We start from the raw sequence: 15,054 nt of genomic DNA, 5'->3' as shown, positions 1-15,054 counted from the left end.
GAACTGTGATACATGCCCCTGTCCGCCAGTCTCACGACGCTGGCACACTTGTCAGCATCTCAGGTCCCTGTGCTTGGCTCTCGACCATAGCCTGATGTCAACGGCTCTCCCTCCCTCTCCACCTGCAGGCAGAAGTTTCATCATCCATCTTTCTCATTCCTCACTACACCTGGGCAGGGAGGCAGAGCATAGATGAGCAACCCATTATAACAGATGGGAGACTAAGGCTCAGAGGGGGCTGTGACCTGCCAATGACACAACAGCAGTTTTATGGCAGAACCAAGACAGAATTGAGGCTTGCCTCCCAGAGTGACACCCCTGAAATCTGGCCCCTTGGGGAAGCAGATTCTGGGAGGAGGGGAGCCCAGGGCCAAGGTAGGTGAGGTGACCCCTAAACAGGCACTTGAAGGGAGAGTCAGTTGCTGAAAGAAGGAAGCAGATAGGGAACAGGCGAAGGTGTGGCTCGTTCAGAGCCAAGCGCTGGAAAAAAGACAATAATGGAACCCACGATAACAAACCACTTATGTTCTGGGTTCTAGGCTAAGTGCTTAACACATTCAATCCTCACGACTTCTTTATGAGTCAGGTGCTATTAATATTCCTCTCTTGAGGCACAGACAGGTCAGGGAATTTGTCCAAGGTCACACAGCTGGGAAGCGGGCTGGGATTTGAACACAGGTCTCTTGGCTCCAGAAGCCATGCTCTTAGGAAAGAATGGAGCTCTAGATCATATTGCCAAGGTCAGGAAGCTAGGAAGTGGGGGCCAGCCACAAAGCCCACCTACTATCTACTGAACACACAGCCGAGGCTCATGGCAAGGGGTTTGAGACAAAAAGCGTCCTAGGCCTTCGAAGGATAGAGTCTGTTGAAAGCCAGTAACTAATGCCTAGAACTTCCTGCTAACATAGCTGATAGCGGAAAGGGGACAATGGGAGGAGAAAGGGACGAGAGGGAGGTGGATAAGGAAGGAGACAGGAAGGGAGAGAGAAAAAGAACCTGGCTGGCCTTCAGGAGAAACAGAATCCCAAGGGAAATCAGACTTGGGTGTTAGGCTGGACCAAGCGGACTTGGGAACTCAATGTTCCTGCAAAGTCACCATCCTAGAGCTTGTGCATCTTCGTTTTGGAAAATAGTTTCTTGGCCTTTGAGCTCTGGTTGTGAGTAGTGGTTGGGCTTATGCCATGCGAAGTTTAGAGAGATGGTGGAGTCAAGATATAAAGAGCCTGCTATGGCCCTAGGTGGTGACAGTGGCAGGTGGGACCCCACCCTGACTGGACCCGGACTAGGGCAGCCCAGCACTCCCAGCACTGCCTCAGCCTCTGCCTCTCTATCATGGCTGCAGGCTTGCAGGAGGGAGGGTTTGCGTTTCCAGGTAAGGCTAGGAAGGAGGAGGCCAGCCATCGAGTGGCTCAAAGATTGGTGCCAATGTCTGACCTAGGCCTTGAGCTCTGGCCTCCTTGTTCATTCTTTCAATAAATATCTATTTAGCACCCACTATGTGTCAGGCCCCATTCTAGGTCCCAAGCGTAGAACGATGGGTAAAAGAGACAAAAGTCCCTGCCCTCAGGGAGCTCACATTCTAGTGGGTGAGACAGACAATAAACAAGGTAAATAAATAAAATGTAGTTAGATAGTGGTAAATGCCAAGGAGAAAACAGGAAAGCACAAAAGAGGGAATGGGGACAGCAGGGTACAATCTGGGACGACTGGCATCTGAGTCTAGAAAGCACTCCAGGCGGAAGGAGCCGCAGGAGCACAGGTCCTGAGGCAGGGGCCCTCGCAGTGTGTTGGGGGAAGCCAAGGAGGCCAGACGGAGCATGAAGGAGGGAGGCAGGAGAACAGAGGGAGAGGTGGGGCGCAGAAGTTCATGTGACGCTCGTAAAGCGTTTCCTTATAACCCTCATAAGGACTTAGGCTCCTCTCGAGTGAGACACAGCCGTCATGGCTCGGGCTGACTGGCGTTTTACCAGGGTGGTCCTGACTGCCATGTGGAGAAGGCACTGGCAAGGACAGAGGCAGGGAGGACAGTTCGCAGTAAACATGGGTAAGAGAGAAGACGTGGCTTCGGATAGGAAGGTAGCAATGGAGGTGATGAGATGTGGTTCGGTCCTGGGTAAGTTTTCAACGGGCGGGAAACAGGACTTATTGCTGTGTGAGATAAAGAGGAGAGTCGAGGATGACACTAAGGTTTTTGGTCTGAGCAACTGGACACAGTTGCCATTTACTGAGCTAAGGGCCTTACCCTTAAGCCCATCACCCTGATATCTACATCTTGAGCACAAGGAAAGGTCAGAATCCCCCATGAAGCTCTGCCAACCTGCAAACACCCAGCCAGGCCTTTCTGCGTCCTTATACCTCCCCACGACTGGGAAGTGTTGCCTGTATCAGCACTTCTCAGAATTTAATGTGTGTGTGATTCATCTGGGACTCTCGTTAAAATGCGGATTCTGAATCAGTAGGTCTGGGGTGTGTGTGGTGGGGGTGAACTCTTTTTTTCTAACAATTGCCCAGGTGATGTTGATATTTTGGTCAGAGGACCACACTGAGTAGCAAGAGCCCCCATGTCCCAAACCCCACTGCAGACCCTTCCCCTCCAAGCCTTAGCATCACCCAAGAGTGGAGTAAACATTCTGCCTAACCCCTCCCCAGAGCTAGGAATCTAATGCTCCCAGGACAGAGCCCAGGAGCCTGACCTTTTTTGAAGCATGACCGGTAATCTGAGAGCCAGCCATGGGTGGGAGTCATCCAGCAACCATCCCCACAGCTCCCGATGCAGCCGTTGCGAACACCCCTACCCCAACCCTGGCCCCATTTAGCAGAGCAGCAGCTCACTGACCTGCTTCCCATTCCACCCCTACACCACTGAAGTTAGCCCCCCTGCCCTTCTCCAGCCGCTATAGGATAGTACAGCACTCCTGTCTGAGTGCATCTTTCTGCAACTGCCAGAGGGCAGACAGCCAATAGAAGGGCCCCGGGGCAAGAGGGCAACAGATGCCACTCACCGGGCCTGAGCAAGCATACCCTAAGGAGGTGGTACCCCCATGTGTGTGCCCACGAGAAAGCTGGGTGAGTTTATCACGCCACTGATGGCTCACAGGGACTCAGCATGAGAACCGACCCCAAGCAGGGCACAATTACTATGCCCTGAATGAATGCGTGAACGAGAGCAGGTTGAGGGTGCCTGAATGAATGTAGGAAGCTCTTCAGACCCCCTCCCCTGGGCTCCTGCCTGCTTGGTATCAGGACTCTTGCCAGGAGAGCTCACATGTGCCCTAGGGAAGAGCTAGGCCAAGCGTGAGGAAGGAGAGCTAGGGGAGGACTAGCTTGGCTCTCACAGTGCCTCTGGGAAGCTGAAGCCCAGAATTCTTTGACTCCTGGAATATCAGAGCTGGGAAGGGACTTTGTGGTCATTTAGAACAACCTCTGAATTTTATGAGTGGAGAAACTGCAGCCTGAAGGTGTGGTGGAACTTGCCCAAGGGAGCCTAGTTGGTTTAATGGCCTGGCTACAGATCTTTCTCTGGCCCAGTTGCCTGATGCCCAGTGTTGGGGTCTTGTATGTGGCCTCATCTCTCCATGTACCCCAGCTAGTCCCTAATCCTGAGGGCTTGCCTGTCCCCAGCTACTGGCCTCCAGAACTGAACCGCAAACCTCCAGCTTGAATCATGTAAGCCTGGTGACTCCATGCTCAACCCAGATCCCTCACTCTCAAAGGAGGTCAGCAAGGGTGGGAGCAGCCAGGCTAAACGTTAGGGATCTTAAGGGATGAGTTTTCACAGTAAGCAAAAACTAGAAAGTTTACTGGCGGAGGGGAAGACATGAGCAAAATCCTGGAGGTTTGAATGAGGGCTGAAGATGAGGAGGCCAGGAAGGAGCCTGGCAGAAGGGAGCAGCAGGAGACGTGGCCAGGTTCCAGAGCAGAAGGCCTCGAATGCCGAGCTGAGGAGAAGCCAGCATTCCCACCATGCATGACCTCATGCAGGATAACTTGTGATCCTCCCCAAGCCCTCTGCCATCTTTCTGCAGGCCATATGGAGGCCCAGGGCCTGCATGGGTGGCAGGGGCAGTTGAGGCACCTTCTGAAAACCCTCTTCCTGGAGGCTGCCAGAGCATTCTCTTAGCTCCTCCAGGCTGGACCCTCACCTGCCATTGTTCAGGGGTCAGAACTGGCTGAGCAGAATTCCCCGATAGCTTTTTGGGAAAGAGTGTTTGGTGGGGGAGGGAGGGAACCAGATGAAAACAAAGCCTGAGCCTTGGCAATCCAGAGACCCCACCATCACTGGAAATAACAAGAGGCAGTACTGAGCAGTGGTTATGGACAGAGCTCCATTGTCAGGCAGACCCGAGTCTGAATACCGACTCCATCGCTTGTGATGATATTAATATAGTTCCATGAGAGTTTTGTGAGAATTAAATGAGAATATGTAAATCAAGCCCCTAAAACTGTCTGACTCATACTAAGTGCTTTAGTAAATAGTAGCCATTAGTATTGTGATTCAAAAAAAGAAAGGGGGTTCTGTAAAATCCTGCTTGGGGAATGATAAGAATAGGATTTTGGCCAAGTCTGGGCAGACCGACCTATGGAGGTCTCGACCAGCTGTGCTGAGCCCTGAGGGAAGAATGGGGAAGAGAGGCCTGAGAGCAGGTAGCTGCTTATTCTCCCACCCTTTAGGGGAGGAAATAATGGGAGTAGTAAGAGGACAGCAGCAGGCACGGGTGGGATTCGGTGTTCTTTTAAAATTGAGAGCCAAAAGAAATGCAACGGGCCAGGCCCTAGGCCAAGAGTCTTGGGATGTGAGTTTGAGTCTCGCCGATTCCCTGTGTGGTTCTGGGTAAGTATCTTCCCCTCTCTGAGCCTGTTTCTCCTCCGCTGGATGAGGGCAGTGGTGAGAAATGGCCTGGGAGTACCCAGGTATGTGGAAGGTGGCCCTTGCCGCCCCAGTGGTTGCCCTGAACAAGGACTGGCAGCCTACAGTCACTGAAGGCTCTTAGGTTCCTATTTTCCTCTGAGCCTGCACCTGGGGAAGGGAAGCTCAGGCCAGGAGTGGGGTGACATGGCTGGCCCGGGGGCTGATGGGAGGCAGTGGTTTGAGGCCCTGACCTTTTGGTCCAGAGCGAATACACTGGTCATGGGACTGCTCAGAATAGCTGTAGCACTATATTCAGCTGTCTTGGAAGGCCCCAAGATCCCTGGCCCAGGCAGCAAGCCCTGGAAAAAGCTCCCACCAGACCTCCTCCCCCACCACTGAGACAGCCTGCCTCCCTCTCTCTTGGAGGCTCAAGCTAATCTCCAAATCGTCTGACAGATGCTAGACCTCCCACCCAGAGTTAGGGAGCATAGACTCCTGACCCAAGAGCACCAGACACCAAACACTCCCTGAGGTGCCTTAAGGTGGACATGAGCTCCCAGGCCACTGAGCTGGGACTTAGATACCTGGGTTTCTGAACCAGCCCCACAAGAAACCTCTTCACATGTGACCTTGAGTCACATGTGGCCTCAGCGTCCTCATCTGCCATAATGATCATTCTTATTATATCGCATATGTAAGAAGCTTAGAGTCTGGAGGAGGAGACAAATCAAGCAAGGTTGCTAATGGACATTTTATTACAAACCGGATAGCTTCTATGAAGGGAAGGACTCTGGTTCTGAGTCCTGACCCAGCCTATGGGGTCTGGGAAGGCATCACTGAGGAACTGATGTTTGAGGCAGGGTGTAAAGGATGACGAGGGGGAAAACCAGGAGGAAAGAGTGCTCTAGAAAGAACAGCATATGCAAAGGCCCCAAGGCAGAGGGACCTGGCACATGCAAGAAACTGAAATGAGGCCAGGGTGGCTAGAGCTCACTGAGCGATGGAGAGAGCCAGGCAAGAGGAGAATGGAGAGGCAGGCAGGGCCTGAGGGGCCACGGTATGGACCAGGGAAGCACCGAAGGGTTTTGAGCAGGCAAGAAGGCGAGCTGACAGATTTGTGAGTTGAAGAGACCTCTGTGGTTGCCAAGTAAAGAATGAACTGGAGATGTAGGTGCTGGAGCAGGGAGAGCAGTTCCGAAGCTGTTAGAAAGGTTGGCCTGAAGGAAACAGTAGTGGCTTGAACCAGGACATGGAGACGGAGGGCAAAGGATGAAGTCTAAAAAGAGTCATGAAGTACAATGATAATATAACCAATAGGAGTCATAGTAACAGCCAACATTTATTGAGTACTTACTACATACCAGGCCCTGTGACTTGGGCCTCTCCACATATTACCTCAGTTAATCTTTCCATCGACCCCCTGGGGGAGTGTTCTATCATTATGCCCATTTTAGAGGTAAAGAGGCTGAGAGACTTTGAGTAGGAGATGCTTGGTTTGTGCTTTTCTTTACTGGGAGGAGAGCTGGGGGCTGGAGTTGTCATTCGAAGATACAAGGATACCTATAAAAGCATCATGGGAAGGAGAAGAACACTGAATGAAGGATACACTGCGGCAGGAAGCACTTGGGATGGGCGGGAGGGGAACACACCCAGACCCTTCGCCACTGCTCACGGGTCTCCTTAACATGTTACCATGACTCGAACTGGGGCCCTGGAGAAGTGGGCCGAGTTGAGGGTGCAAGCTGCCTAGGATGTCCCTAGTAGTAGCTCTGTCCCCAATTCCTCTGCATGCCAAGCCAATGCTCCAAGAGCCCTGTGTCAGCTGGGACCCAAGGAAAAAACAGAAGCCTCTGGCTGGGCTCTTCAACCCAGCCACAGATGAATTTCCTTCCCAGAGAACTGAGGAAGAGTCAGACAACATCAGGACCATAGACAAGGGAGAGAGACAGGGACCTGGAGTAGGAGGAGAGGTGGGCAGTGAGGGAGATGGAGGTGGGACTTCCACTGGCACTCCCTAGTCATTTGGAAGGTCAAGGGATTCCAGGGGACAGATGTCAACACATACACACACACACACGCACACACACACACAACTCTCTGACACAATAATATTCATGATGACAACATACAAATCATAGATAAAAGCCAAAGGCCTCAGACCTGCACTGGCCCTCAAAGAAAAGAAGAGGGCAGGGTTCAAGTCAAAGGCTGCCCAGGGCTGCCCCAACATAACCCTGCCTGCTCTCACACCTCTATGGCTTTGCATGCTAGGATTGCTGTTCCTGCCATCTGCCTAGCTAATTCCTACTTGCTCCTCAAAGCCTCCCAAGCATTACCTCTTCTGGGACAGTTCTTACTCTCATAGCCCCAGGAAGACCCTTGACAGACATAGACATAGAGTCATCATCATCCTTTTCTTGTATGTGTCTAGGGCACCACCCCTCATCCCAGAATACAACCTGGACTCATTTGTCCTTGCTCATCTCCTCGCCCCTTACCCCCTCAGCCTGGGTGCCCAGGAAACCATAGGAGAAAGGGTCCTGAGAACCAACTGCTCCAGCTAGCACTGTCACTACTGAAAAACCCAAGGGGTCTCCCACCCCAGCCAAGTAGCCCCTATCTTTGCGGGCCAATGCTAAGGCCTGGGTGAGATGGCCCTACTACCTGGTCTACACATCAACAACTGGCCTGGGCTACTGCAGTATTTTTATTGAGGTTGGGAAATGAGGAGCAAAACTGCTCACTAAGGCAGCTCAGGAGTCCCAGGAGATGGAGGCAGCAGGCAGGAAGCTGGTGTGGAGTTTCATCTTCCTAAGGTACACGCATGCCCAGGCAACACAAGGTCTCTCTCACATACAAGCACACACAGCACCGTTGACACACAGTCCCTGTCTTACATACAGCCTCACATACAGTCTGTGTCACACGTAGGTTCCTCCACCCTGCATACAGCTCACACACAGATGGCCTCATGCACACGGCCTTACACACACAGCCTCACATGCAGAGCTTCGCATACATAGTTTCATATTTGCCACACACATCAGTACACTCACAGTGACACACTCACACATCTTTCACACACTCTCCCAAGAATCTCCTCTCTCAGATACACATGTAGTATCTCTCTTACATATACAATCTCTTTTTCCTTATATATACACACTCATGCATTCTCATTTTCACACACAAAGTCCATCTCTCAAAACACACACGATCTCTCTCACACACACAGAATTTCTATGAGACTCACAGAATGTCACAGTCTTCACACACACACACACACACACACACACACCCCACATCCAGAGTCTCACTCATGCGTATTTTTATTCTCAGTCTTTCTCATACATGAAGAGTCTCTCACAGACATACAGAATCTCTCTTACACAGTCTCTCACACATACAGCTTTTTTTTTTCACACACATATACAATGTCACACACATACAGGATTCTGGCCTAGAATCTAGAATAAAAATTTAAATCCTGTCTCACAAATTAGAGGAGGCTGGGGGACGCTGTGGGGGAGGGGTAAACAAAGGTGACAGCAGCAGCGGCAGAGCACGGATGGAGGGGGAGGGAGGGCAGGCAGCCGACTAGTCTCTGCGCAGAGAGGCAGCGCAATGCAGCTAGGCCAGCTGAGGGCGGCAGGAAGCCTGGGTTCTAATCCACGATTTGCCCTCAGTGCTTGTGTGCCCTTGGGGAGGTCCCTCCCCATGTGGATCTCAGTGTCCTCATCTGTCACCCAGGGGAGTCGGAATGACTCTGTGAGGCTACTGGGGAAAGCCTCACAGGCTGGGCACCTTCTAACTTACCTCCATCCCCCTCTGCTGCCCAGCTTTTCCCTTAGAGTCTGCCCTTCAATGGACACTCAAGAGAAGCAGAACTTTTCTGTAACATTTCGTATACCAACAAGACCCCGCACCACCCTAGCTGGCCCATTTTTCTGCATTGGGTAAAGGCCACCCCACAGCCTTGGAATATCCAGTGGGAGAAGATGGACAGGGAGAAGGCTAGGACAAGCCTCACGTAACCCCTGCTCGTTCTGTAGCTTGGGGACATTGGTTGGAGCCCTAAAGCTAAGCTCAAGGGTGGGGAGGGGCAGTCTTTTGCTAGGGAGCCAGGAGGCTGAGAGGACAAGGTAAAAATGAGGAAGTTGGGCCCACTTCTTGCTTCCTGGGCCAAGGAAGGTGGTGTGGTGGTGGTGGTGGTAAGATGCTGTCTAAGGTTGATTGCAGGCTGAGTTGGCAGCTGCTCTAACTCAGGCCTTCGCCCAGCAACACCTGCCCCCCTCCCAACATGTGTTGGTTCAAACCTCCAGTTTCCTTCCTCCTGCCCCTCCTCACAGCTCAGCCACTGCCTCCAGTTACATAATTCCCAGGCTATGGTGGCTTCTGTCATTAGAGGGGAGGGAAGAGGAGGCCTCCGAGGGTCTCAGTCCACTTTGAGGATGGCAGGAAGCTGGTGGCCAGCTCTGGGGTGGATGAGGTCCCAGGAGACCTGGTTCTAGTCCTGCTTAGCCTCTAAGCTCCCTGGGTGACCTTGGGTAGGGCCTTCGGTGGTAAAATGAGGGGGCTTTGGCTCTCTTCCTATTACACCCCCCCATACACATCTATTTTAGGATTTAATGTATAAAACTCTGACATGCTGCTCCCTCCCTCACATGCTAAAACATTGAGTGTTTTATCTCAGTAACAAGTCTACCAGGCCTGTGCCGAAGCACTGCCTTTTTCTGCCTAAGGACACCTCAGTGTCACCTAAATCCCTTTCCCCCATTGATCTTTGGCAGCTGAGCAGATACTCCTGCTTCCTCCCTTGCCCCATCCTCCCCCTTTGGTTCTAGTGGGCAGGAGGGAAGGCATGTAGAGGAGAACGGCAGAGGTTTGCCCAGCAGGAAGATGGGGGTGGCTATGGATGGGAGAGGGGCTCTGCTTTAAATTCCCAACTCTGACCCTCTCACTCATGCCTTAGGCTCCATTCAAGCCTCTGAGGACAGAGACCAGAGAAAGAAGGCAAGGGGTGTCTCTTCCAGGGTAGGTGGCTACTACCAGTGTCTCCCTTATGGGCTCACTTAAGTAACAAAAACACTTAGAATTCACCAGACCCCCCTCTTCCCATTGTACGGATGAAGAAACTGATCCAGAGAGGCCACCTGAGGGGCTACAGTCAACAGCAGAGTGCCCTTCCTAGCCTGCAACAAGCTGCTGTCACTAAAGGGGAGTGGCTGGTGAAGACACGCCCACCTCTCACTTATCTCCTTCTATGTCCCTTTTAGACCCCCTCTGTTCTTGACAGGTCCCAGAGGCTTAAGCCCAGTGGTCCCCTCCAATACCCTGCCCTTCTGACAGGGAAGAAGGTCAGGCTCTGTTCCTAGGAGCAGGTCTCTGAGGGGTCACATCACCCTCCCCACAGCCCAGCTCTATGTCAACTACTAAGCTAGTAATTAGCCACAAAGATTCCCCCTTGACCACCTCTTCAGAATGGCTTGAGGCTGCTCCCTAGGGAGGGGTAGTCTCAGGCAACAGTCCAGGCCTCAAGCCCTTTTCTGTGGACTCTAGCTGGCTCCAGATGCCCTAAGGAAGGAAGGGCTCCCAGCTTCCTTCCCCACACCAAAATCTAAACGGTGGATCACACCTTCACTGTGTACATCTGCAAGGACATAAACATGAAAGCACAGGCACTTCTGCACACTCGAACATACACACATGCTCACTCATTCCCACTACATTCTTTACCCACCCAAATATACACCGCCAGTCACATAAATATGTACATACAATCTACTCATACACATAAACACACCCATTGATACTCGCTCATATATATTAAATTTGGAAATACAGACATAGAACTTACATACGTACAAAACTAGTCATCCATGAAAAAAGTCCCCCTCTCTCTTACACACACACACACACACACACACACACACACACACACACACACACACACCTTTCAGTTCTGACTCCCTAGGTGCCAATTCTCAAATCCGCTCCTGCCCGCGAGAGGTACAGGACCCTACTTTCCGCACCCCTCTTCTGATGGATTAGTTATCACTTACCCGCGCATAGCGCGATGAGTAGGGGTCCTCGAAGAGCGCCCAGATTCGCGGCTGCCAGCGGCGCCAGAAGCCGCCGGGCCGGCCGTCAGGGGAGTCGCTGAGCGCCAGGCGCTTGGTCATCTCCAGCTCGTCCTCGCCGTCACCTGAGTCGCCGGGGCCGTCGGCGTCCGCGTCGTCAGCGCTGTTGTCCAGGGGCGCGCCGCCGAAGCTGTCCAGCGCCTCCTCGGCGTCGCGGTGCTGGCGGTACGTCATCCAGCAGCAGGGCTCCACGTCGGTCTCGTCGATGCCCCAGAAGGCCAGCTCCTCCTCGTAGAGCGGCCCGCACACGTCGGCAGGGCAGTGCAGCTTGCCCGTGCGGTAGTAGTTCAGGATGTGCGCGAAGACGCCCGGATGGCGGTCGAAAAAGAACTCGTCGGCGCGCGGGTCATAGTCGAAATGGCTGTGGGCGTCGGGCTCTGCCAGCCAGGCGAGCCGCGTGCCGGGCAGCGTGCGCAGCGTCGAGCGGTACGTCTGGTGGCGCGTGCCGCCCACGTTGATCACGATGCGCTCGCTCTCGTCCCCTTGGCCCATCGCGGCGCCCCCTTAGGCATGGCGCGGCCCAGCGACACCCATGGGAGCGGCCGCCAGGGGGAGTTGGCGCCGGGGAGGGGGGCGCGCAGCCTCCTCCCCCCTCCCCCCAGCCGTCGGCGGGGGACAGACGACCGCGGCTCCGGCCACCCCAAGAGCGACCCAAGCCCCTTGGGGGGCTTTCTGTCGGGTGCTGGTCCAGGGGAGTGTGCGCGGGATCCCAAGGTCTCTAGGCGCCAGATGTGGGAGGGAGCTGGTCCGGCTGCGGAGGAGGCAGAGGAGGAAAGGGAGGGAGGGAAGGAAGAAGGGAGGGAGGGGGCGGCGCTCAGCGGCGAGCCCGGGGAGGGGGGAAAAGAGGGTAGGGGGGCCGGGCTACCGTCCCCATCTCAGCGGGAAAATGGAGAAATCGACACAAAGCTTTTGAGGGGGAAGGTCAGCTGCTCCCAAGGCAAAATATATAGACCAGCCCCCGGAAGGGGGAGGGGAAGGGGCCGGGAAAATCGCGCTCTCCTGTGCGGCGGTCGACACAGCGTGCTCTCGGCACCGGGGAGATGGATGCCCGCTGCTTTCCTCGCAGCGTGGCCGGGTTGCAGCTCGGGGAGCAAGGCGGGCTCCAGCTCCCTCCCTCTCTCCTTGCTTGGCTGCCTGCTCCCCCCGGCGGCGGGCGCGCCTGCCCGCCCGCCCTCTTCGCTCCTTCTCCCCGCCTCTCGGAGATGGCGGGCCCCCTGGGCAGGGGCACCCGGAACGCTGCTCCGTGCGGCTGCCGCGGAGCGCTGCGCTCCGTGCGCTCGGGCTCGAACTGGAGCTCCGCTGGGAAGCGCTCCGAATCCGGCGGCGGTGCTGAAAGGACAGCTCCCGGACTGCTGTGGGGCTGTGAGGGGCCCGGCAGGGGTTCTCCGAGCTGGATTCGGTCTGCGGGGCCGGTGGGCACTGGCTTCGGTGCCTCTGCGCCCCGCGCTCCGTGCCCCGCTTCGGGCAGGCGGTTGGCGCTGCCAGCCGAGGTGAGGGGGCTACTGCAGTCGGGCCCGAGAGGCGGGCGTAGCGGGTCCCGGCGCGGCGCGGCGAGGCCGGGGAAGCGAGGCGCGGAGCGGCCGCCGCCGCCGCGACGCTGCTGCCGCCCGGGCTGCTGCTCGGCTCGCTTGGTCGCTTGCTAGCTCGCGCGGTCCGCGTCCAGCCCGCCGCTCTCCGGACACGGGCACACGGCGCGCGCAGCCGCACTCGCCCCCGGAGGGAGGCGCCGCGCTGGGTCCTAAAAAGCCCTGATTCCGCGCCCCCCTCCCAGCCCCACGCGGAGCCGGGCCTCCTTCAACCCCGGCGCTGGGGGCGCCCGCCCAACACTGTTTCTGCTTCTCCCCGGGGGCCCGCCGACGCTCCGCCCTCGGGGAGTGCTACTCGATGGGCGCAGGCTCCGGGAGACGTCTAGGCCCGCTTCCCCGGGTGAGACTGAGGTGAGAAAGGCGTCTGCACCCCTGTCCTTCCAAACTAGGGATTGTCTGATCCCCTAGTGAACTGAGACGCCCCCGACTGCTGAGACACACCTTGACCCAGGCCAGTATTGGCCGCTTCAAACAGCCCTTTAATATCAACCCTTTCCACGGAATCTGGAGCCCACGTAATCTTTTCAGGGGTACTCTCTTGCAGGACTCCAAAATAATAGTCTCTCTCTCCTACTCTCCCCCCACCCCCAGCCACACACGCAACACACATGCTGTCCTCTAAGCTCTCTACTAACAACCCAATTATTCTGGACCCCCGTTAACCCCTTTGATCCCTTACCGACCCTGGGCCCTTCTTAACGCCAAGCTGACCCTAGTCTCTCATGAGTACCACGCACTCTTGCTTATTGATCCCAGCTCACTGATCCTCCCACACTAGCCCTGGATCCCTAGGTGGGGATCTCTTATGAAAAGGGCATTCTACCCTTAGAGGTCAAAAGGAGCAACTGCCACTGGTGGTCCTGAACATTGATCATCACCCCTCTCCCCTAGGGCTCCAGCTGCCCTGGATGGTAAGCTCATACTGTGTCTGGGGGCTGCCTGCTATGATTCCTACAGCTTCACAGATGATCCTGGGGGTAGGGGTTGCAGTTTGGGCCTCCTGGCCTTCCCATTTTGCTGCCAGTGCTTCAGTTTACTCAACCGAGCAATCACTCTTTTACTACTGGTTCGTTCCAGGCTCTTTCCCAGGCACAGGGACCCTGCCCTCCCAGGCTGGTAGGAAAGTGGGCAGGTAGGCCGGGACAGGGTTGGGGAGGTCAGCCCAACTCTAGGGGTGGTTGTGTTGGGAAAGAGACTTATTGATCCCAGCCCAGCTCAATTGAATACAAGGCTGCCTGGGCAAAGGGCGATTTAATTAAGACGACATGAGGTTCTTATTTACCTGTCGGCACTTGCTAACTGTGCAGACAGCTGTCCCTTGACATTGACCCACAGACACTGTTGTGGGCCTGGGGACAAAGCTATGCTGCAGACATCTCTCTCCTCGCTTGGCCGGGGGAATCCCAGCCCAGTCCCTGGAAAATCTGTCTGTAGTGGGGGAGAAGTTTAGAAGAGTAGAGAGGATTGGAGAGAGGTCAGGGGCAGGGCAAGAGATCAAGGATGGGAGAGAAGGAAAAAGATGGGTAAAGGTAAAGAGAGATCTAGAGTCTGGGGCCAGGATGGCACATCCTACCTCCAGAGATTGATCTGTGTTATTCCTCTAAATGGGAGCTATTTTCCCTCAATAGCAGAGTAATGCAGGGGGCAGAGTGCTTTTGAGTTTCCCTCTCACCGTCTCCCAGTGAGGCTCATCCCCTAATCATGAGGAAGCCTGAACTGGTGTGCCTCAGCCTGGCCCTGGTCCAGATCCCTTGAACACAGGCTCTCAGAAACCTGTGCCCCAATCCAAGGACATGATAAAACAGAGAAATGGAGACCCCAGAAGGAAGAGAAAAAGATAGATAAAGACATGGACACACACACACACACACACACACACACACACACACCACATACCTGGCTGGCAGAAATTAAGATGGAGAAAGACAAGAAAGAGGCCTTTCCAAACCTTACTTTCCTTCCAGCTAGATGCTCACCCCTCTTCTCCCCACAGGAAGCCTCCTGTGATTCTGCCAGCCATAGGGGCCGAGGGATCCATCTTTTCCCTCTCTTGCAGGACCACATGGGATCAGAGTATGGCTCCCAATCTTCATTTTGACTCATCTCATTTCCAAAAGGCGACTAGCAGCTCTCCCACGGATGCTTCTTGTTTGCATCTCTCCGCAGTGCTCCAGAGCACAAGAGCTCCTCATTAAAGGCTGGATGATTTGAGATAGGCCAGGAGAGGGTCCAGGAGAGGGTCCAGGATCCTAAAATCCCAATGCCAGAGGTCATGGCAGTCTGGAGCTCTTAACTGAGGCTGATTCAAAGGGTGGGACTTACCCAGGGTTTCTCAGGGAGCCAGTGCAGAGCCCACTCAGGCCACACTACCCCATAGTGAGTCATAATGGGGAGCTGAAGTGTGCCCCAAATGGTGGAGGGAAGAAGGAGAAAAGAAAAAGAGAGAGAGAGAGAGAGAGAGAGAGAGAGAGAGAGAGAG

General features: G+C 54.7%; 1 protein-coding gene across 1 annotated transcript in view; it reads right to left on the bottom strand.

The window, feature by feature from the left end:
• The window catches only part of KCNC1 (potassium voltage-gated channel subfamily C member 1), a 43,345-nt gene extending 30,859 nt beyond the window's left edge, over positions 1–12,486 (bottom strand). The window contains exon 1 of the mRNA XM_016139511.2: positions 10,912–12,486. Within this exon, the coding sequence (XP_015994997.1) occupies positions 10,912–11,481 (570 nt within the window). The 5' untranslated portion in view covers positions 11,482–12,486. The remainder of the gene's footprint in view (positions 1–10,911) is intronic.
• Between the last annotated feature and the right edge of the window lie 2,568 nt (positions 12,487–15,054).

Source organism: Rousettus aegyptiacus, unplaced genomic scaffold (genome assembly GCF_014176215.1).
Source record: "Rousettus aegyptiacus isolate mRouAeg1 unplaced genomic scaffold, mRouAeg1.p scaffold_m13_p_5, whole genome shotgun sequence".
NCBI lineage: Eukaryota > Metazoa > Chordata > Mammalia > Chiroptera > Pteropodidae > Rousettus > Rousettus aegyptiacus.
Note: the sequence above shows the minus strand (reverse complement) of the source record. Positions and strands in the feature narration are given on the sequence as shown.